The 23,265-nt window shown below is 46.5% G+C and overlaps 1 protein-coding gene across 3 annotated transcripts in view; it reads left to right on the top strand.

The window, feature by feature from the left end:
• CSGALNACT1 (chondroitin sulfate N-acetylgalactosaminyltransferase 1) overlaps positions 1–21,684 on the top strand; it is a 311,827-nt gene extending 290,143 nt beyond the window's left edge. For all 3 annotated transcript variants that reach the window (XM_079143355.1, XM_079143357.1, XM_079143356.1), the window contains exons 7-10: positions 8,460–8,638; positions 9,406–9,500; positions 18,589–18,670; positions 21,274–21,684. In XM_079143355.1, coding sequence (XP_078999481.1) covers positions 8,460–8,638; positions 9,406–9,500; positions 18,589–18,670; positions 21,274–21,563 — 646 coding nt within the window. In that variant the 3' untranslated portion in view covers positions 21,564–21,684. The remainder of the gene's footprint in view (positions 1–8,459; positions 8,639–9,405; positions 9,501–18,588; positions 18,671–21,273) is intronic.
• Positions 21,685–23,265: the final 1,581 nt, after the last annotated feature.

The following is a 23,265-nucleotide window of genomic DNA, read 5'->3' on the forward strand; positions in this document are numbered from 1 at the left end:
GTCGATTGTATTTCTATATGGTAGCAATAAACAACCTGAAAATTAAATTAAGAAAATAATTCTAGATCTCAATGTAGAAGCTCTAACTGTTAAACTCTTAGAAGAAAGCACAGGCATAAGTGTTCATCACTTTAGATTAGGCACTGTTCTCAGAGATATGACATCTCAAGGACTGAAGCAAGTAAAGAACAAATAGATAAATTGAACTATATCAAAATTAAAAACTTTCACACAACCATGAAAGTGAAAAAAACATCAATAGTGGGAGAAAATGTTTGCAAATCATAATCTGATAATAGTCTAATATTCAGTATATAAGAGAGAACATTTATAATTCAACAGTAAAAAGACAAATGTTCCAATTTTGAAAATGCACAAAAGATTTGAGTAGACATTTGTCCAAATGGCTATTTATCCAAATGACCAGTAAGCACATGAGAAGCTGGTTACCATCATTTGGCATTAGAGGAAAGCAGGTAAAACCACAATGTAAATCATACCCTCCAGGATGTCTAAAATCCCAAACCCAGACAGTCACAACAGTCAATGAAGAGGTACAGGAATTAGAACTCTTGTCCATTGCTGGTAGGAACATCAATGTATGGTGGGAAATAATTTGGCAGTACTTTTAATGGTTAAACAGAATTATCTTCTGTTCTGTGGGACACAATTTGGCAGTACTTGAAATGGTTAAACAGAATTATCATCTGATGAGGCACTTCCCTTCCCAGATGGATACATGCTCAAATTAATTGAAAAAAGATATTTGAACGAAGAACTGTATGTGAATGTTCACAGCAGCATTAATCGCAGAATGCAAAAGGTGGAAACAACACAAATGTCCATCATCTGATGAATAGGTAAACAAAACAATTGTCGCTCCATACAGCGCAGTGTTACCCAGCCATAAAAGGAAGTGCTGATGTGTGGACAGTGTGGCTCAACCTCAGAAACATTATACTAAATCAAAGAAGCCAGACACAAAGGGCCAATAGTGTGGTTCCAGTTATATGAAATGTCATCACTGGAATAGAAAGAAGATTAGCAGCTGCCAGGGGCTGGAGATGCAGGGAAACCAAAAGTGACTGCTTAATCGGCATAGGGTTTCCTTTTGGGGTGATGATGTTGTTGGTACAACATCGTGAATATGATGAATGCCTCAGAGTTTACACACTTCTGAATTGTTCATTTTCATCAATAAAATATATACATAAAATACACACATGCACACACACGTGTACACGCATACATATATACATGGGGTCTAATCAAACAGTGTTTTTATTCCTTATGTGCTAGATGTGAGAATGATCTGAGTGTGACTTGTCTCACCCTTGATTGCCAGGGTTCTTTCAGTTTACCTGGCTGGGCAGGTAGTGTCCCCTTCCTCCCTCACTGTTCCATGTGCATCCCTCCAAGAGAACGATCTTCCCTGATATTCCTGATCGCTAGGCGATCACTTACTCTGTAGGATGGAATTGGATACATCACTGTACAGAAGCTGATCCAGGACAGAAAGGAAAGAGCATGGTGTCCCCTGGGTGCCAGGGGCTGTGCTGGGCAGCTTCCTCCTGGCCTCTTGAGGAAAGGCCCAGGCTCAGGTGTACATACAGGGATGTGCAGGGCAGGGCAAGCGTGCCTCGGGGCAGTTGCCAAGAAAGGAAGGAGGAATTGGATGTCTACACCGTGCAGATGCAGGAGCTGAGTCTGCGTGAGCCGAAGTGTTCTCAAGGGCCCCAGAAGCTGAGATGAAGGCCTGTGTCCTCCTGGAGATTGTGGCCTTATGCTATGGCCTGGGTTCTGAGAGACCGTTGTCCCACACCTTCAATGAGACTGCGCCTTGTGGGAGTGAGTGAATCTGGCTGATTGGAAAGGAAGCTTCGCTCCCCCCTATTCACTTTGCTCCCCACACCCTGGAGCAGAGGCACCCAGGTTGGTGTTGCGTTCACTCTCCATTTTTCAAAGAAAACTCCTTAGCAGAGACCTCCTGTCAGACCTTGGAATCTCATTATTTTTCTGTGCATCAGCAAATTTGTTTGGCACCTGCCAAAGTTAGTTTTGCTTTTCCCATTCCAAACAAAACAAAACATTGTGTGCATGTGGCGAAAAAGAAAAGTCAGCCTTTGGCCTGGAAGAAGGCGAATCTAATTAGCTGCAGACTCTACTGCAGCTACTCTGAGGTTCAGGCACATTCGCTTGCTCTTCTTAATGGACTGTGGCCCATTTTCCTGTGAAATTTTAGAACCAGTGGAAAGGCAAAAATGAGTTCCCTACAGAAGCTTGCTAAGACTGGCATGCATGAGCTCAGAATCGAGGGAATTCTAGTTGGCGAAAGTGCTTACTGTGAAAAACTGGGTGATAACGTGTTTGGTTTTACATTCTTCACTATATTCAGATATCTTCAGTTGGGTAGAGTCCATAAAACATTTTGATATTTAGAGTGATAAGATTTAAAATTAAAAATTATTCATGGAATGTAATGCTTGTTTCTAAGCACATTCTCAAAATTTGACCTTTTTTTTTTTAAATAAAGGGCTATTGTGGGAAGTGTCACATTAAGAGGATTTCCTTGCAGTTGTGGGAAAAAGTATATATTAGAGTAAATCATATTAGACAGCAAGATCTTTTATCATTTTTAATCCAGCAATTCTGGGAAATGCAAGTCAATTAGGGAAATTAAATCTCCAATAGAAACAGTAGCTTTCTCAGGTCATTATGACCTGCTTAAAAATGACTGTAACCAAGGAGTCCCCACACACCAGATTTTATTATATTAAATAAAGGAATTGTGTGGGAAATTCAAGAGTTGAATCAGTTAATAATGTAATTCAAGAAGAAAAAGAAGAAATAATTGTGTGCAAGTCATGAGGCCTTTTAAAACTAGATACACAGATTCTTAATAGAAAATTACATAATATAAGATGTAGCATCCACCATGATGGATGCCCATTTCTTACTAGGCCATAACTGTCATGGGCATGTCACTAAATATGACATTTCTTTATGAGTAAATTTAAATATTTGGAACCAAATGGCTTCTTAGCTTTTTTATTTTTTTTCCCCCATATTTGCCCTCTTCCCAGAGCTAGGGTTTATGTCTGTCCTGCAGAATCCACTGGCCTCAGCATCTTTCTGATACAGGATGTGGACTTATACAAAAAGGCCATCCATCTCTGGTGGATGCCTGAGTTGCCTCTGCTTTCCTGGGCATCTCTGGACAGCACCTCCTTCCAGACAGATCTGAAAGGTGCTCAGCATTTTCCCTTTCTTCTTCTCAGCTCGCCCGGTGTTTATCGATCATCCCCTGTGACCCTGTGTGTGCCCTGTGTACACAGTGCTGGATGATCTCTGAAGATAGGGGGAAGGGAGCAAGGCGGTTGCTGCCCTGGAAGGGTTTGGAGCCGGCTGGAGCATCCCAGATGTTCTCATAAAGCAGAGACCCAAGCGAAGGCACAGGAAGGCAGCAGGACACAAGAGGGGCAGAGGCAGGGCTGGCCGAATGCCTGGGAGGTGGGAGAGGGCACCTCATTCTGCAGTAAGGTGTGAGAGAGGCAGTGCTCCTGACCTGGACCTTGGAGAATGAGTGCGATTGTCACAGGAATGGAGCCTGTTGTGGGAGGGGACACCAGCAAGGACAGGGGGCCCAGCCATGCCCACTCCTTGGCATCTGGTCTGTGGTGAGCATCTATCTACTCCTGGCTGGTCCCTGTGTTTGGGGGGACAGAGGCCCACAGGGTGCCTGCCTGTGAACCATGATGGTCTGTACTTGGAGTCGTAGCCTCAGGGCCATGTCCTGTTCATTCACAAACCCACGCTGCCTCACTTCCTCGGGCACATCAGTGTTTTGAGCTGAACTGTGTCACGGCTTTGGCGGGCCTTGCTGCTCTGTTGAGCAGGGGTGCTCTGTTCTAACCATGCAGTCCCCACCTGAGCAGTGTTTCTAGATGAAGCCATGAAGACCAGGGGCCCCACTGGCTGGCAGGAGCCAGTTCCCCTTCATCCCATGGCATCTGTGTTCCCGAGGCACACTGCTGGAGCTAAGTTTGACAAGAGGGTCCCACTTCCAGGGAAGACGGTTTGAGGATGTATGAATCTCTGCTCTGGGAAAGAAAGGAAGTTGAGTCGTTCTGATTATTTTCCTTCTGTTCCAGCTCAGCCCTCTTTCTTAAAGAGTTTTGGATAAATATCAGAGGCCTGTCCCAATGGCAAGCAAGGGCAAGGAAGGGTTCCCTTGGATTACTGGCTAGTTGAAAGCAGCCGTGGGTTGAGAAACAGAAGGGGAAAGAGTGCCATTATCCCACAGTCGGACTTAGTGGCCTGGATGGCCTGCCAGCCACGTGGCACACACAGATGCACCTCAAAGCTAGCACTCCGGGCCCTCGCCAGCACCTGCCACTGGCTTGCAGTGCTTCCCATGCCAGCGATGACCCTATCTCCACTCTGCCTTCTGTGTACACTCACGTCCAACCTCCCAGTCAGGGCTTGGTGAGTTGTCAGGGCTTCAGAGAGAAGCCAGCAGGGATGCAGGCTGCCAGACCAGCAATCACATGGCACGCGAGGTCCTGGCCGGGTTGCTTGGGGTGCGTGAGGGGGCTGAGCAGAGCCACAGGTGCAGAGTGGGCAGAGGCTGCCAGTGCCATGTGCACACTGGCCTCACAAGTCCCCAGGGAAACAATTCATGGGACAGAGGGGCCCTCTTCCAGGGCTGTCTCATGTCAGATCTGTCCTAATGGAGGGCGCTGCAGCCAGAGAGTGGATTAAAATGAATATTCCAAATGGAGCGCCATGAAAACAACACGATTGTCTCATCCTTGCAGAGAGATTCAGTGGACAGAAAGGAAGCAAAGTGCCATTTGTGTCAGGCCAGAGCAAGCACTCCCCAGCACCCACTTCTGAATTTTCTTTGTCTGGAAAGCATCACACTGAAGCATAGAGGTTGATGTTTAAAAATTTATGGCATTTGCAGAGAAATGGATGGAATTGGAGAATATCATGCTAAGTGAAATAAGACAATCCCCAAAAACCAAAGGCCAAATGTTTTCCCTGATAAGTGGATGATGATATATAATGGGGGTGGGGGATAGGGGGTGAGAGAAGAATGGAGGAACTTTAGATTATGTAGAGGGAAATGAGAGGGAGGGGGTATGAAAGATGGTGGAATGAGACAGACATCATTACCCTACATACAGGTATGATTACACAAATGGTATGAATCTACATCGTGCACAACCATAGAAACGAAATGATGTTCCCATATGTGTATAATGAATCAAAATGCAGTCTGTAAAAACAAAAAATAAATAAATAAAAAGGAAAAGAAAAAAATAAACATGTTCTTCCAAATTAAGGTCATCTCGAATCCTAGGTACCTTGAAATCTCCCCTCCCCTTTCCCAGTCACTATGATTGTCATGTAAGCCCAGGCTCCCTTGGCTACCAGGGAGCAGAGAACAGCCTTTATGAGCAGCAGCTCGAGCCAGAGTTTGGGAAACGTTTGCCCAGAAGCGGCCACGTTGGATAAGCATCTTCACCAGGTCACCAGTCTCTGCCCACATGTGGTAGCACTCATCTGTCTAGTGGTCATTTGCTACTCAGTCACCCACAGACTTGTCATATCTTTAGTACTGTTAGCTCAGTTTCTTAAGCTGCCTTGTAATCTTGGTTTTTTAATGTGATTTAACTTCCTCCAAATATGAGACATCCGTACAAATGGACGGTAGACCGTTTAAGGAGGGAAATCCTGATGGTACAGTTCCTTTAATGCCACTTATTTATTTATTTATTTGACACCAGGGATTGAATCCAGGGGTGCTTTGCCACTAAGCTATATCTCCAACCCCTTTTTTTTTTTTTTTTTTGAAGGGGTAGGGGGCAGGTAACCAGGGATTAAACTCAGCAGGGCTCCACCACTGAGCCACATCCTCGGCCCTATTTTGTGTTTTATTTAGAGACAGGGTCTCACTGAGTCTGGTTTTGAACTCACAATCATCCTGCCTCATCCTCCTGAGCCACTGAGATTGTAGGCATGCACCACCATGCCCAGCTCTCCAGCCCTTCTTATTTATTTATTTATTTATTTTAATTTTAAGACAGAGTCTCACTAAGTTGTTTAGGGCCTCCGTTACTGAGGCTGGCCTCTAACTCGTGATCCTCCTGCCTTAGCTTCACAATCCACTGGGATTATAGGCATGCGCCACTACACCAGGCTAATGCAGCATATTAAGAAACTGCATGCCTCTTGCCTTTGCAAAAGTTGCTTGCTATCATCAAATAAAAATATTTCTTGTATTTGAAATCTCTTTTGATAGATTCTGTAAATGCTCTTGGAGGAGGTATCTGAATGATGAGCTCATTCATTGTGTTTGAAAATATGAGTGTTCCCTGCTCTGCAGGTTAGCTAACAAACATCCTTGAAGTCAAGGGGGCAGAAGATCCAAGAGCATAACCTTAGAAACAAATGAAGACAAGACCTATTACTGGATGCTAAAGCCAGACAGGCCCCAGGCTGGACAATAAGCAATTTCCAGACCTGGCCAGAGACTCTCTTAGATGAACAGATGAAAATCCAGGCTTCCCTGGAAGTTGACCAAACATGGTTGAGCTGACTTCCGGAAGCTGGGGCTGTAGAAACCTCCAGCAGATGTGAACCTGGCTGCCAGGGCCTCACACAGCGTGTGTGCCTTTGCAGACAGGGATATGGCTCTGTCCTTAACTAGTGTCAGACCTAATACTGAAAAGGCTTTGGAGCCCAACTTCAGTGCTGCTCACGGAAAGTAGGGACTGAGGTCACATATCCAGATAAAAGATGAAGTTCTAAAAGAGAAGGAGAGCCCCTCAATGTAGACAATGCTGAATTGAATGCAGAATTAAGGAAAGGAGAATGTTATAGTGTAAAGGGACCTTGCAGTTCTGTACCTGCTGCATTTTGTAATAAGGAAACCAAGGAAAGAGATGAGGTGACTGACTTCCAATAAATTAGAGGCAGATCAGGGCTCAGAACCATTCACATACCCACACATTTATTCACGAACATCTATTGATGTTCCATCTAGTGGGGACCAGGCCCAGCTCCAGGCCCTGGATCCAGGATTCCTGACTCACAGAGGAGGGCTCTTTCCATCACAAGGCCTTCTGCACTGATCTCAATCTGAAAGGCATGTCTGGCATCAGACACAGACAAGGCTGGGCCCACAGATTCCCCAGATAAAAATCCAAGCTCCGCTCAGATCTGAAAGAAGATGGGAAGCCAAAGGAGAGGCAGAACTGGTTTCACTGATTAAATGACCAGATACAAGTACAACTTGGCATCTGAAGAGCTTATGACTCTGTGTTTGTGTTGACCTTTAACCAAGAGAGTGACTTGGAATACAGACTTTTATTTAAAAATGGCACTTGGCTTCGAAATCAAGGCCTGGTAGGCATGGAAGGGAGGGTGAGGAGTCAGAGAAGAAGCCATTATGAACGAAGGGTGGTGTTGGCAAGAAGAGGGGGACCCTCCAGATGTCAGGCCCTGCACACCCAGAAACTAGAGGGTGGACCTCTCCTACCTGGAGGAAGGCATCCCTGTCCTGCTTTACGCTGAATGAATACTGTTTTGCTCAAAATATGCCTCATTTGCAAAGGTTCTCATGTTCCTGGGAAAGAACAGCAAACAGAGGAAACATCTTGGCTTCCCCACCCCAGGCCTGGGAACCCTCGGGTGCTAATGACAGCAGGCTGCTTCCAGAGTGCCTTATGCTCTTGGCACCGTTTATCTGACTAATAACTCTGTGAAACACTTAAGGAAGGTATTATTATTCCCACTTTGCAGATGAGGCAACTGAGGTTCAGGAAGATTAATGCACCCGCCTGCCTCTCGGAACTAATGTGCAGGAGGTCTGAGGCCGTCCTAGTCTTCTAACTCCAAGATGACATCTTTTCTGCCATCCATCCTCTACTGCTTTACCTGAGGGTGGGGAAGGAATCCAAGTTTCAGTCTATTTGGGAACAGATATACATCAAGAATATTTTGCCTAGCTCCTGGATTTGAATGCAGACGAGAAGATGCCGGGGGTGGGGTAGGGGGGCAGTTCATGGTAATTTAATTTCCTCGGCTCAGTAGACTCATTTGGGTGACTAAGGAAGCATGGAGATTTCCCAGGGGGTGTGTTCGTAGTTTCGCTGGTTCAGGCTTTCTCCTTCACAAAAAAAGTCATTAGTGATGACAGTACAGTTTGCAATGTGGGGAAATTGCCAGAGAAACAAGAAAAAAAACAAAGTTAAAAGTTTGTTAGGTTTTCTTGGTGCTTTTCATCCCAATGGTTCCCCTGAGTCTGTCCCCACTGGTCCCTGCACTCTTTGGGTTGTCAAAGGTGGATGCTCCTGGCCATATTTTTTTTTTCCTGGGAATTATGTCAGCCTGCAAAGAAACCTGGGCGTGTGAGTGGCTGTCCCTGATTGTCCCTTCTGCTTCCCCTCTAGAGCTGCCAACTTCAGGAACTTCACCTTCATCCAGCTGAATGGAGAGTTTTCCCGGGGAAAGGGATTGGATGTGGGAGCCCGCTTCTGGAAGGGAAGCAACGTCCTTCTGTTTTTCTGTGACGTGGACATCTACTTCACCTCTGAATTCCTCAATACCTGCAGGCTGAATACACAGCCAGGTGTGGAACCTGGCACCAGGTGGCATTTACTGTCCTCACACTCAGGTGTCATTCTCTGCATAGCTCACTCTGATGTCCTGCCTCACCAGCCTCATTTTACCCCAGTGACACAGAAAGCGACAGTCATCTGGTTTGGTTTCTCCTTGGGTGCCGCCTGGCAGGCTGCTCCAATCCAAAGGGAAAAGGGCAGCTGTGGGCAGATACCAAGGTGGGAGGCTCTGTGAGCAGAAGGAACCCGTATTAAGAAAATTATTTCTGTAGACGTGGCTCAGGCAGGACTGATAATCAGCTAAGAATCATTGGCATGGCCATATTATTAAAATACAAAATTCTTGCTACTTTTGGGAAGATTTCCTGTATTTCCTAAACATGGGTGAAGAGCAACTATTCTGAGCTCTCTAAGTCTATCCCTGCTGCCCTATCACCCCAGCCTCCCTGGCAACCTTTGAGACTGCCCTGGAGCTAGCCATCAGAGGGTTAATATTTTCCAATCAGGGGTACCAGGACTATCTTCCATACGCACCTCCCTGGTGGGTACCCAGAGCTAGAGCCACAGACTGTCAATATCTTGAATATTATTCCTGTTCTAGGAAGGTGGAAATGTTTGAGCATCTGACTGACTGGTCTACCTGGGGCTGTGCTTGTCAGAACTATCTAGGGCAGAGAGAAGGGGAAAATAAAAGTGGGTGCAAATATTCAGGATGTCCCAGAGGCTGAATGTCAATGAATCTGTCACTTTAAGCAAATGCTTGTTTTCTGGTTTGCAGGGAAGAAGGTATTTTATCCAGTCCTTTTCAGCCAGTACAATCCTGGCATAATCTATGGCCATCATGATGCGGTCCCTCCCCTGGAACAGCAGCTGGTGAGTAATTACCCCACAGATCCCTTTGTGCAGCTGCTTTGTGGCTTTCATTACCAGGGGCGCCTGACCGTGAGGAAAGGTGAGTGGGAATCTGTGGATGGATTCCCTCAATAGTTCTTAAGTTGAGCAGATGTTTTGGCCTTTGCTCCCAGTGCCTTGTTGATTGAAAGTGCTTGCAATATTTAAAAGTGGAAAATAAATAGGAACAGTACCTTACAGGACAGTAATTTCACACCTTCGTAGTTTTCTTCTGTGGTTTTGGGGAACGAGGGTCATTGCGTGGTGACAGAGCACACTTTCTCTTTATTATTACAAAATCCTGCCTGATAAGAAAGGTGAGATTTGTGTTTTCATTTGTCTGGTGGAAACAGATGCTGGAAAGGGGCAGCTCACCCCAGGGCACAGAGCTAGTCAGTGGGGAACGAGGGCTGAGCCAGGTCCCCAGTTCTGGGCCTCTCCCATGGCAGGACAATTCCCACACATCAGGGGTCCTGGGTGGATGTTGACCTCAGAGCTGTCACTGGCAAGGTGGCTTTTGAAGGAATAGTGGAGAGACTTCTCTGCTAAGATCGTGGCTGCACTGGTGATGGGCAGTGGAACCGCATGGCCCCCAGTGACTGTAACCAGCTGTCTGCATCATCACCAGCAGCTGGTCTCTTTGGCAGAAACGCAGCACAGGCATGGGGAGGAGGCAGCCAACAGGAAGAGGACCTCTGCTGAGCCCAGGCTGCCCCTCCAAGAACACATTCCCCATTGTAGTCGTCTCCCCTGATCCACAGGGGTATTCCTGAACCCCCAGTGGATGCCTGAAACCATGGGCAGTACCAAACCCTACAGACTGTTTTTCCCTATATAGACATAGCTATGATAAAGTTTAATTTCTAAATCATAGTAAGAGTTTAACAGCAGCAACCAGTAATGAAAAAGAATAATTGTTTTAGCAACTTTTTTGCTGCTGTGACTAAAAGGATCTGACCAGCACAATTGTAGAGGAGAAAAGGTTTAAGTTGAAGGCTCACACTTTCAGAGGTCTTAGTCCATAGAAGGCCAGCTCCATTCCCTGAGGCTCAAGGTGAGGCTGAACATCATGGCAGAAGAGTGTGGCAGAGGGAAGCAGCTTGCATCACGGTGATCGAGAAACAGAGAGACTCCACTCTCCAGATACAACACCTATACTCCAAAGCCATGCCCCAATTCCCACCTCCTCCAGCTACACCCTACCACTTCAATTAATCCCATCATGGATTGATTCACTGATTGGGTTAAGACTCTTACCACCCAATCATTTATCCTCTGAACCTTCTTGCATTGTCTTACATATGAGCTTTTGGGGGACACCTCACCTCCAAACCATAACAATAATTATGACAAAACACTGTAATAGACATTTAAAACTTAGGAATTATTTATTTGCAGAATTTTCCATTTAATATTTTTGGATTAGTGTTGACTCTAGGGACTGAACCCACTCTTACAGGGGGGACTTCTATACTATTGTCATTCTCCCTGCAGAGAGGTGGGCTGACTTGTCCTCAGCTGCAGTTTAGCTCAGGCTGAATCTCTGGGCTGCTCCAACCAGGGGGTGGTCTGTTCTCCCTTGCCCTATGTAGATCCACCTCCTGTTGGAACAAAGCATGTTTCTTCCTGTTGAGTAACCTTGGGGAAAGGAAGGAAATCTGGTGGGTGAGCGTGACCAAGACACTCTGCCCCTATGCAAGGGGCAAGTGAATGAATTTCCATAGAAAACGTGTGCTGTGAAATTCTTTGGGGGATTACCTCTGTGTTCACCTTCCAGAAGTAGCAAGCCTATTGTCTCTAGTCCCATCCTGTGCCCTTTACCCTCCCTCCCTCCTCCCCAGTTAACCCCTGGCAGCTGATAGTATATCATTCCCAGAATGTGACAGCTTTGGGTATCTTCAGGTTAGACAAAGTGGATTTCTCACCCACGTTCTACAGTGGTTTCTGTGGGCTCGAGCCAGGTGACACACTAAGAAAGACAGTGCCCTCTTCTCCCATGAGACTTTTAACACCACTGTGAGTCTGTCAATGGAGAGTTCCTTTAATCATGCTTTACACATACAAACCATACATTTTTGCTCCCTAATAGCCAGATCTCATCTGCTTACAAGTGAAATCCCATTTTCTGTCCTGAAGAGTTTTAACCTTCTAATGAGGTTTGAGGATAAAATAGGACAGATACAGCATTTATTTTCTTTTAACCAATCAGAATAAAAGTTCCTTTGGTTTCAAATGTGATTCATGTGTTAGTTCAAACTCATAAAGACCTTATTTGCTTGCAAAGGAGTTCTGTTCATTTTGCAATTTAAGGGTCTTACTTATCCTTGGGTTCTTATTCCAGCAGAGAAGCAGGTACCAGGGGAAGTTAGAGTCAGGGCAGTTAAGCTGGTCTCTCAGGCCCCATTTCCTGAGTCTGCCACTAGAGGCAGGCTGTATCCTGAAATATCCTGAAGCTTTTGACATTTACTTCCAAAAACATTTTGACCTCTGCCAGAGCACATGACTGCTATTTTGGAGTTCAATATTTGTGATTATTTAATCTGATGAAACAGGGCACTCCAAGTTTCCCATCCACCAAAAAAAAAAAAAAAATTAAATCATCTTTACTGGACATACCATGTCTTAAGCACCTGCTGCTGCCCAAGGGCTGGTCCAGGTGCTGGGAGGAGAGTCAGAAGAACTGCAGTGGGTTATACTCAGAAGTGTTTGTAAGAGACCTCACCCAGCTCCTCCTCCTGAGAGGTGGAATGACTGGTCCAAGATTGCACAGCTGCTAGTGGCAGAGCTGAGCCTCAGGCCAGGATTTCCTTCCTCCAGTGCATTGGAAATTGATTTGCTGAGGATCAGGATGAGAGCTGAAGTGTAAAGGCAATGAGCTGACAAAAATCCCAAAGGCAAACATCCAATTGCAGGAATCAATATAATGGAGACGGAGCGTGTGGGTGGTGAGACGGTATAAAATAAAAAGTAATGACTGAAGATGGATAAATTAGGAAAGACCTCCTCCTGAGGGTACGTTTTGGCTCAATCTAAGACGAAGATGTTGCACATTCATTAAGAAATCCTTGATAGCCTCCCTGGAATACATCAGTATCACAGGTCCAGAATGCAGCTGTAATGAAAGTTACTTATGCAAACAAGTCAACCTTTCCCAGCAGCCCCGAAAATATGACCTCGTTTGTCAATGTGTCAGTTATTACTTCTCATGGCTATTGCCACTGTCATTTTCTATTTTGCCTGCAGATAAAAGCAGGGAACTGAATTTATGATGGTTCATGTGTGCTCAGACGACTTGTTTCTTCACCTTTGAGTACAGACCATTAGGAATAAGTAATAAGTGACATCATGGGATTTTATACTAATATTTAATTTTTTGAGTTTTAAACCATGAGATGAAACTTGCTGATGCTTTAGTGTAGAAATACCTTGCTGAAAAAGGAATGACTATAATTTAAATAAATGTTCACTTGAGACATTCCACTTTCCTGGCTCAAGCTTTGTTGCTTCTTGCCTAGGTTCCTGCAGGAGCCTCCTACCACTTCTATCTTTAGATCCCGACCCTCCCCTACACTCTAGTCTTTTCTTTACCCTCTGCCAGGGATTTGTTTCAGAAACACAGATTAATTTCATTTTTTTCTTTTTTTTTAAAAGTCTTTTATGGCATAAAGCCAGTGGTGTGCTGCTAAATGTTTAACAACCCACTCTCTGAAAAGGGGGAAAAGGCCCTGACTGATGGCGTGTGCCAATTTCCATTGTGTAAATACTCCCACTGAGGACTATTTCAGGGTACTGATGTGATGTCGCGTGACCAGAGATCTGGGAAGGGATGTGCACAGTCCTTAGGAGCTGGTACTAGTTGCTCCAGCACACTACAAGCCCTGACACCCTGTTGGGATTAACTGTCTTCCACCAACTGACTCTAACCTGATGACAGAGAGCGTGTCTATAATCCTGCCACTGGGCACAGGGTAGCAGCATGAGAAAACCCAGGCTGTCTGCTGCCAGTGGCACACTGGCCCAGTCTCCTCGCTGTCCTTCTGCCTTAGGGCCATCTCTTCACCACTTCTTATGTCCTTGGTGTCCGATGCAGCATCTCTGCCTGCTGTGCAGCAACACCCAAAATTTAAATATGGGGACCTTGTTCCATTCTCGTCAGCATGCTCGAAGGAGGCTGGCTCCTATCCTCGTCCTCCCCTGATTACACCCCTACCTTTCCAACTCCTCTCAGAAAGTATTGCATGCTGACCCACACTTCAGTTTTTAAAACTTGCCTGCCAAGCATTGCACATCCAGCGTATCCTTGCAGTCCGTTTTCATTTATTAAGGAAATACGCACTCACTGAGTACCAAAAATGATTAGCAGATGCCATTTCATAAGCCCACACTGTGCCCATATTAGCTCATGGGATGCTCAATAAGAATTATTCCCATTTTGCAGGTGAGGAATTTGAGACTCAGAGAGCTTAGGACACTTGCTCAGACTCCCACGGCTGCTGAGTGACGGAGGCAGGAACTCAAGTACCCCGCTGGGTTGAAGATGCCAATGGCAGGGCATACATCCTTTGGCCTCAAAGTGCCTCAGGAGAGGAAAGAGTCCTGCTTCTGGAACTGAGAGAACCTGGGTTACCCCAGAACATGCCCCTGGAAAATGCAGTCTCTTTGAGTGGGTGGGGGTAAGCGGATACTGATTAAAGAAGACTGGTGGGAAAATGTGAGTGAGTACACATCTGGGAGGAAGTGACACCAGAGTCCTTTCTTAAATGAATTATTTGAAAGTGGCGGTTCCAGAACACCTTATTTCTCAAGCAGCAGAACTGGGATTGTCCCAGCAATCCTAGGGTGGCTCTGGGCTTGTCTACAACAGGCTGAGTGAACTTGGCCACATCGTTCTACCTCCATAGCAAGAGGCCTCAAAAAGAGGACACTCCTGGAAGCCTATGCAGTTTGGTCACTGAGCCCCAAATGATAAGGCATAGACAGCACAGGGTGTGTGTGTATGCGATGGGGTATCCAACCCTGACCCAGAAGCTCCTGCCATTTGGGGTGTCTGATGCTCACCAGGAAGGACCTGCTTCCTAAGTAGCATGGCCCAAAACAAAATTAAAATGGGGGCCCATGTTCCAAAAGTATTGAGGATCCTAAGTTGGCGACAGTAAGCATGCGGTCTTCCAAGCCCATCATCCTGCCCAGCCCACAGACATTCCTGGCGAGTGCCAGGCTGGGCAGACCAGCTTCGGTTCTTGGGAGACTCTTTTTGATTTAGAGGAGCTACTCTGCCTCAGTATGTGTTATTTGTTTTATGTGAGGGTCCAGATTGCTTGGTGGGCAGCTGTCCAAGTTGGCACCATTAAACCAGATCCACAGCTGCAGGGCAGGGCAGCCGTCTTCCCCCAGCCCGGGGAGAGATGCTGATTTCTGCTTTGTGTTTTGGTTCTAATCAAAAATAATCACCCCCGTCACATGAATCGCCCACAGAGTTGGGGCTCTGGGCACCTCCTGTGGGGGAGCAGGCCTGACAACATCCTCCTGGGTGCGTTGGCCCGCAGTGGCGTGCCTGCCCTCAGGTGGACAGGCAATGCTGCAGGAGATGACAGGCCAGCCGTGGAAAGACAGAGACAGTCGTGGACAGAGTGAAACGCAGGGCAGCAGGAAGAGATGCTTTTATTTTCAGGTTTCATCTTAGGGTCTCTTCCCCTGTGTGGCAGCGGGCTCCATCGCTGCAGGTCTTCTGACTGGCACAGATTGGTGGTGCTCTTCCTGTCTGACAGTTCCTCAGAACTGTAGGCCCCAGGAAGGGGAGACACTCCATCTGTTGGTCATGGGATTCTTTTTATTTTAAATGTGTTCTCTTTAATTATACATGACAGTAGAGTGGATTTTGACATAGTATACATACATGGAGTCTAACTTCCCATTCTTGTGCTTGTACATGGTGTGGAGTTTTACCGGTTGTGTTTTCATGTGAACAGAGGAGAGTAACCTCTGGTTCATTCCACTGTCTTTTCTGTTCCCATCCCCCTCCCTTCCCTTCATTCCCCTTTGTTTAACCCAGTGAACTTCTATACCCGCCACCCCCTGCCTTGTTGTGTGTTAGCATCTGCATATCAGAGAGAACATTTGACCTTTGGTTTTTGGGGATTGGCTTATTTCATTTAGCATGATAGTCTCCAGTTCCATCATTTACTGGCAAATGCCATCATTTCATTCTTCTTTATGGCTGAGTCTTATTCCATTGGATCACAGTGTTCTGAGATGTCACCACTGGACTTCCTAGGCCTTTGCTGAGTCACTTGCTGACAAGTATCTACCACCTGGAGGGTGTCTGTTTCACTGGCTGCTGGGAATCATCTCTGCCCTAAGACTGAGCCCCTCTCACTCATGGAAGTATCTATTGAGTGCCCGCTGCATGCTGGACAATGTCTGGGTGCTGGAGACACAGCCTTGAACGAGACCTTGGTTCACCCGTGGTGGTGGGTCAAGACCGTCAGCGGAGAGGAATGAACGCATCAGCAGGACACTCCAGACAGCCTTGAGTGTTATAGAGAAGATAAATCAGGGTGGCAGCACAGAGTGTAACGGGGGAGCAGGTGTGCTGGAGAGATGCTGGTTTCTGCCTTCTGTTTCCGTCCTAATGAAAAATGATCACTCCTCAGGCCTGAGAAGCACCGCCATTCTGTTCCACTGGTCAGGAGGGTCAGGACAACCCCTCTGAACAATGGTACAGGAGCAGAGCCCAGGGGTGAGCAGGGGAAGGGTGACCAGGTTGAAGACTGCAGTTTTCCAGCCTCGGACGCCTAAGACATCCTGTTTGAGGGGCAGGAAGCAGGACTGTGTACTGGGGAGATGAGAGGAGAGGACCAGAGGTATCCCTGTGGATTCTCTTCTCATTCCCTCCGGGAGCTGCTGCAGGTTCATTGGGAACGTGATGTGATTGGATGGGTGTTGGAGAGCGCCCCCTCCCACCAGGCTGCTCTTGAGGGCAGCCTTCCAGTCCGTGCTGCGGCCCAGCTGTGGTGGTGGAACCTCTAATAAGCGAAGTCCATCTTGCCCTGAAATTATATGCTGTGGGCACAACCAAATCAGTTTCCACCAAGGGCTAAATTTCACTGAGCTCCTCACACAGTGGCTTTCTGTGGCTTGCCAACCTCAATAACTGTTTCTACAGCTCACTCCCAGGTCACAAATCAGCTTGTCCCTGACACACCGTCCCCAGGTGAAGGCCACCTTGCTCAACCTTGTCAGGTACTACATAGACTCAGTCCAGGAACAGCCACCGCTGGGGAGCCCTCTTGTTCCTCCCGGGTCCTGTCTGATTGCTTTTCCCACTGGGAGCTTTTTCTTTCCAATTCCACAGAGACCTCAGCCAAATGTGTGAAGTGTGGATACTGGCTTCTCTCTTCAACTCCACTTTTACCCAGAAACTTAGAGGACGCATCTGTATCCTGGCCAGTGAGGGGATCTGAAGCTGTTAGCTGCAGTAGAAATCTATACCTGGAATGTCAGGGATGGAGCAAAGAACATTAAAAAAAAAAAAAAAAAGACTCAGTGGAGATTTTTCCAGAATTTCCTGCCTCAAAAAAATCTTTCCAGCTGATATTAACAAAATATTCTTGTTGTTTGGAGGTGTTTCAGGACAGCCCTTGGTCCTGGGGTGGTTTTGAAGAACACCCAGCTGGGGCAGCTTTCCCCCACAGAACCTCCTGGGGTCTCCCTCTCCCTCAGGAGTTCTGAGGTGTGTTAGCAGTGGCTGCATGACCCTACCTGTGGGCCCTAGTGAAAATAAGATGGTCTTGTAGTTTCTGAGGGAAAGAACTTCAAGATTTGATACATCCCTCCAGGAACCATTTGTCCAATACAATTTAGGCTATGGGAAACTTCCGGAAGATGGAATAACAGCCATAGGGTAAATGTTTGGATGTTAGAGCTGGAAGAATCTTTAGGGGTGATTTAGTTCAACGCTGTCATCTCATAGAAAAGAAAACAGAGGCTCAAAGAAACCTGCCCGAGGTGAAAAAGTCAGCCAGTGGTCAAGCTGGGACAAGTCCCTGCTACTCCTTCCCCTTCACGTACTGTTTCTAATGAGTGGACAACACAGCCACATGTCCCAAAAGGGGACCTGCTGTCTCCTGGGCTTGGGGAGGGGACTTGCTATCCTCTAAGCATCCATGTGACCTGCAAGAGTAAGTCATGAAGAGTAACTATTAAGATCTCAAAAACATGCCCAGAATTACACACACACACACACACACACGGACACGTACGCGTGCGCACGCACACACATATACATCAATTCAGTAAGTTCTGCTGCCTCAGCAAATCTATTGGAAATTTACTTGCAAAGTAAGAGACTGAGCAGAGCCAGGTCTTGCTTTTTTATAGACAGTCGCTGCTTGGATGGCCTCTCCGCAGCCCTGCAGGCTGGCACCTCTGGGTGGCCTTCCTGGAGCAGACTGGATGAATGGGCAGTCTTCCTTCAGGACCTGGCCTCTGAGCGCCCTTTTCCTCAGCAGGAGAGAGGTTTCAGAGCTGGAGAGCCTGGAACAGACTGAAGTTTCTTTTTATTCCCTGAGGGAGTGGTGTGTTTGGGCTGCGCCAGGGCAGCTGAATCCCGACTTGTTCTCTTGATCCCTTTTCTCAACTTCCTGAGCCCTTTGCTGGCTCCCTGCCCGGGCCTGTGTGAGGGGCCCAGGCCTCAACTTCTCTCGGGCACTGGGATCGGGCCAGACACGTAGGTGGCTTTTCCATGGCACTACTCAAAAACTTGCCCTCCTGTTTTGTGTGTGTGTGTGTGTGAGAGAGAGAGAAAGAGAGAGAGAGAGAGAGAGAGTGTGTGTGTGTGTGTTTTCATGCCTACACCCTAGAAACATTCCACCCAGAAGTGCCAAAAATCACAAGGCCGGGTTTTGGAACTGGAGAGCTTACTGTATTCCTGTCCGTAAGGCTTCAGATCCCTCTGTCTCCAGGCTGCGGCTATTTATCATGGGTGGGATGGGCTCTCTGTTGAGCACTGCTCACAGGAGCTTGTGAATACTGTTTTTCTGCGCCGTATCTGACAGTGCCTTCCTTGTAGGTGATAAAGAAGGAAACTGGATTTTGGAGAGACTTCGGATTTGGGATGACATGTCAGTATCGGTCAGACTTCATCAATATAGGTGAGACAAAGCTGCGTCTCTGCTGCCACCCAGAGGCCACTGCCCGCGCAGACAATGAGGGAACCGCCAGGGTTGGGGCCTGGGAGTCGGTTATTAAGGGCGGCACAGTTTCCTTAAATAATGTGTTCTTCACGTCCTTACCTGCTAGACCAAGACAGGCGTGGGGGGCAGCCTGCAGCCCCTTAGCCTCCGCAGCACCTCAGCTGTCTCTGCACAAAGGCAGCTGCAGGCGGGCTGCCCCGCGCCTGCTCCCACGTGGGTTCTGACTGCGGTGCCCCTCTCCTGTGGACTTCCTTAGCCTCCAGTAAGGGCTGAAGGGAAACCCGGGAAGTTAGGAAAATCATACCAGAAAGGACCCAGATTTCTCTCTGCTGAACTCTTAGACTTCCAGATGTCACTTCAAGCATTGCCGGGAGTATGTGGTTGCTGTCAGCTTGCACATATACTCCCAAGCTCATAGTCACACTGGCGAATGTTCATACACATATGTACACACACACTCATACATGCACGCACACACTCGCACACACATGCCTATGGAGCTCAGAGAGAAAAGGCCGTTAGGTTCCAGCTGTGCCAACCAGGGTTCTCAGAGGCAAGGGGACCTCCTCAGGTCTCACAGTGAGGTGTAGTTGGGATGAGGACACAGTCTCCTGTCCCCTTTGGAAATACCTCCCCCCAGCCCTTAGTGCTCACATGGGTGCCTCTGGAGGGAAGAGAATGTGGATTATACGTGACTAGCGCAAGAAGGAACAGGCCAGAAACTTGCCCTGGGCTCTGAGCGGCAGAGTGGAGCATCCCTGTCCCAGGTCTCCCCGGAGCTCTGTCTCCCTCTCTCTCCATCTTCTCCCTCTCAAGCTCAAGGCCTAGAGCTTCTTGTTTTAAAACCCAGGTACAGGAGCAGCCCCAGGTTTGTTTTGTTCAGAGATGATTTCTATGGGCTACAGGGACTAGAGAATCCCATAGAAACCATCAGGTTTAAAAGAAGGGCTGGGGGTGGCTCAGTGGTAGAGCACTTGCCTGGCCCGCACAAGGCCCTGGGTTCCCTCCCTAGCATTACCAAAAAAAAAGTAATAAAACCAAACAACCTGAAGTCACATCCCTTAAGAGGCAGCAGAGCACCAGGGTGCAGGTCCCTGAGTGGCGGCTGCTGAGGTCACTCCGCAACTGACAACAGGTGTTCTTTGGTGTCTTTAGGATTATGTCCATTCAAATCCCCAAAAATGATATTTTAGAAATGTATCTAAATATTTCTGCTTCAAGGAACTCTGTTTCCTTGCTCTGAGTACGGAGATGATTATTTGTTGACCCACATGTTTACCTATTTTGGATTCAGACCATTATGCTTATCATATTGTATTCTCCTATTGGATTTTTTTGTATTCGGGCTCAGCCTATGTTTATCATTTTGGATTCTCCTAAAGATGGATGTCACTGCTTCAGAAATGGGAAGCTGAGCAGGCTGGGGAGGGTGCTGTTCCTCAGGAAGCCACCGCTGTAACCTCAGAGCCTCTGGGTCCTGCCTGAGGAGACCCCCATTCCTCACAAGCTTGCACTTTCTTGCATGTGTCTTATTTGTGTACCTGGTATTTAACAAGTAATAACCAAGTAATAGGAATAAATCAGTTGTAGTTACCAAGCCCCTCACATTACTAGCTTATTTGATTATGATACCTACTTTATTTAAGGAAAAATAATCTGAAATTAGAGAGCTTTGAAGAAAACCAGAACACAAATTCTGGTCCCATGACTCATAATCGGTCCCCTTCCTTTGCCTGTGCCCACTGAATGGTCTCAGTCACTCATAAACACAGTCAGGGGTTAGTTGTTTGTGGCTCCCTGTCCCCTCACTTGGTGCCTGAGCACCACTTTTGGGTTCCAGCAATAGCTCTGAGCAGGAAATAAAGAGGTTCCATGGAATATCTGAGAAGGGATGTTGAGATCCGTCTCTGTTCTGAGAGTTGAGGTGAGTAAATCTCTCAGGTGAGACAGGAACCATGACAAAAAGGCCAGTGCTTCTTTGGTCCTGCTTGGGACCGGGGGTCATAGGTTAAGAAAGGTGAGGCTTTGGCCAACCATGACTGACTTTGCCAAGGCATTCCTTATACACGAAACAAGATTTTTCTCAAGTAGAACTTTGGAGCTGCGAGGCCAGCCCCTTTAAGATGGCTGACTTCCCCAGCATGAAATCACAGGGGTGGTCAGGGCCACCATAACCCAGGAAAGGAAGAGTATTTTCGTGGGCATGATTTTTCCACACTGAAATCCAGGTTCACTCCATCCTACCTGCTTGGGCAGGGGAAGGTTGCTAGTTGAGAAGCTGAAGCACTTAATCCTGGCTGCTCATTAGTATTGCTGATGGCTCTTTCAAGCAGGCACATGCTTGGGATTCTGTTCCAGGTCTTATTATCCAGAAATTGGTGCTGTCTGCCATGATGGTCATCCCTGTTGGGCATTCCTGGGGCCTCTGATGCAGATGGACGCTCTGATAACTTGGAGGGGCAGGGAAGCACATACCTCTTCTTGGAAAGTTCTGTGATGGTGCAGCTCAGGGAAGCCAGGATCCATGAGAGGTGCCTGAACAGTGTATTCTCTCCCCACAGGTGGGTTTGACTTGGACATCAAAGGCTGGGGTGGAGAGGACGTGCATCTGTACCGAAAGTATCTCCACAGCAACCTCATAGTGGTGCGGACACCCGTGCGAGGACTCTTTCACCTCTGGCATGAGAAGCGCTGCGTGGACGAGCTGACGCCCGAGCAGTACAAGATGTGCATGCAGTCCAAGGCCATGAATGAGGCGTCCCACGGGCAGCTGGGGATGCTGGTCTTCCGGCACGAGATAGAGGCCCACCTTCGCAAGCAGAAACAGAGGACAAGCAGCAAAAAGACATGAACTCCAGGGATGGATTGTGGGAGACATTTTCTTTTCTCCTTTTGCAATTCCCCAAAGCGTGTCTGCAACAAGGAAGAGACTTCCATAAAGGGTGAAAAAAAAAAAAAAAAAAAAAAAAGAATCTGATTAGCAAAAGAGACAAGAGGAGAAAGCCTCCGATTTCTCTCTCTTTGGCTTTATGCAATAGGAATTCAAATCTCCACTTTGCGCACGTAGCCCAGATGCACCCGGAGAAGCGTGTGACAAAGGCAGAATGGTTATGAGAAGAGAAGCCTGCCGGTGTGGAGGTTTTGATGATGTTTACAACAAAATGAGGTCTGTTGTTTTCTGTGCTCATTGAAATATTCATGAATTAAGCCCAGTTTTGTAAAAAGTTTATTAGAATGAAAGGCAGGCACATTTCTCCTCATATGCATAATTATACCAGTAGGGCTCTGGTTTCTAGAAGCATCAGAAGGCAGCAGAGGAGATCCTGTGAAATGTGGATCTCTGCTCTTCCGATCCTCGTGAGGTCAGTGAGCAAAATCAAAAGGACCAGAGGAGAAACCATAAATATCATGTCATTTCCCCTCAAGATTAACCCAAAATAATCTGCCTGTCTTTGGGATTTTTTTTTAACCATCTCTGTTTATTTTATTTACAAATGCATTTTTTTTTTTTTTTTTTTTTTGCTTGCAAGTTATACTCTGCTTATTTAATTACCGATTTGCAAGCCTTACTAAGGAGCACAAGGTAGCATATATTATGTTTTCAAGAAGATACTTTTCAATGCATTATGAGAACTTTTCAGTTCAGAGATTGACAGCACATCCAGGGACTTGCCAGATGCAGGTCCTGTCAGGCACTGAGTGACAGGTCTCAAGACATGGGGACTGGTCTGGGGCTACTGAGAGAAAGAGGTGCATGGGTATTTTATCTGAAGAGTCTATCCAAACAGGAGCAACTGAACACTGGAGGACAACCGAAAGACACTTTCACCTTAACCGAAAAGGAAACACTCAGACTGATGACATCCTGATATATCTAAAAGTCATTTCCTCCTCAGGAGAAATGGGGACCACTTTCTTACCTGTTTCAATAAACCAAAGTTATGAACCAAACAATCTCTTTTCAAAGCAGGGTGCTTTTCCTGGTTTCTGGCTTCTATAAGAAGAAATGCAGAAATATATATTTTGTGAAAGTTCACTCCATCTGCCAGAATTCAGTGAGATGGAAGTTTTTGCTACATGTTCACTCACCCTAGGCTAGGTTGAAGTCAATTATTTTTAAAATTAAGCAGTTCTACCAATCACCACGATGCTTCTGAAAATTGCATTTGATTACAGTTTCAAACTGTTTTTTAAAAATAAATACAGTTAACATTGAGTGGTTTCTACATCCATGTGAGAATTATTTATTTATTAGCCAGCACCAGATGCATGAGCTAATTATCTCTCTGATTCCTTGCCTTCTGTTTGCCCACAGTAAACTCATTGTTTAAAAGCTTCAAGAACATTCAAGCTGTTGGTGTGTTTTAAAAAAAAATTGTATTGATTTGTACTGGTAGTTCATAAAATTTAATTAAAACACAAGATATGAATGGAAGGTGGCATTCAATGGCTAATAAACACAACTTGTGAATTTGATTTATCTTTTTCTCAGAGTAAGAATACCATGTCTAGTCTGGGGAAACATTGTAGATCAAGGCTTCTCAACCTTGGTA

The sequence above is a fragment of the Sciurus vulgaris genome (genome assembly GCF_902686455.1).
Source record: "Sciurus vulgaris genome assembly, chromosome: 5".
In the NCBI taxonomy this organism is placed as follows: domain Eukaryota; kingdom Metazoa; phylum Chordata; class Mammalia; order Rodentia; family Sciuridae; genus Sciurus; species Sciurus vulgaris.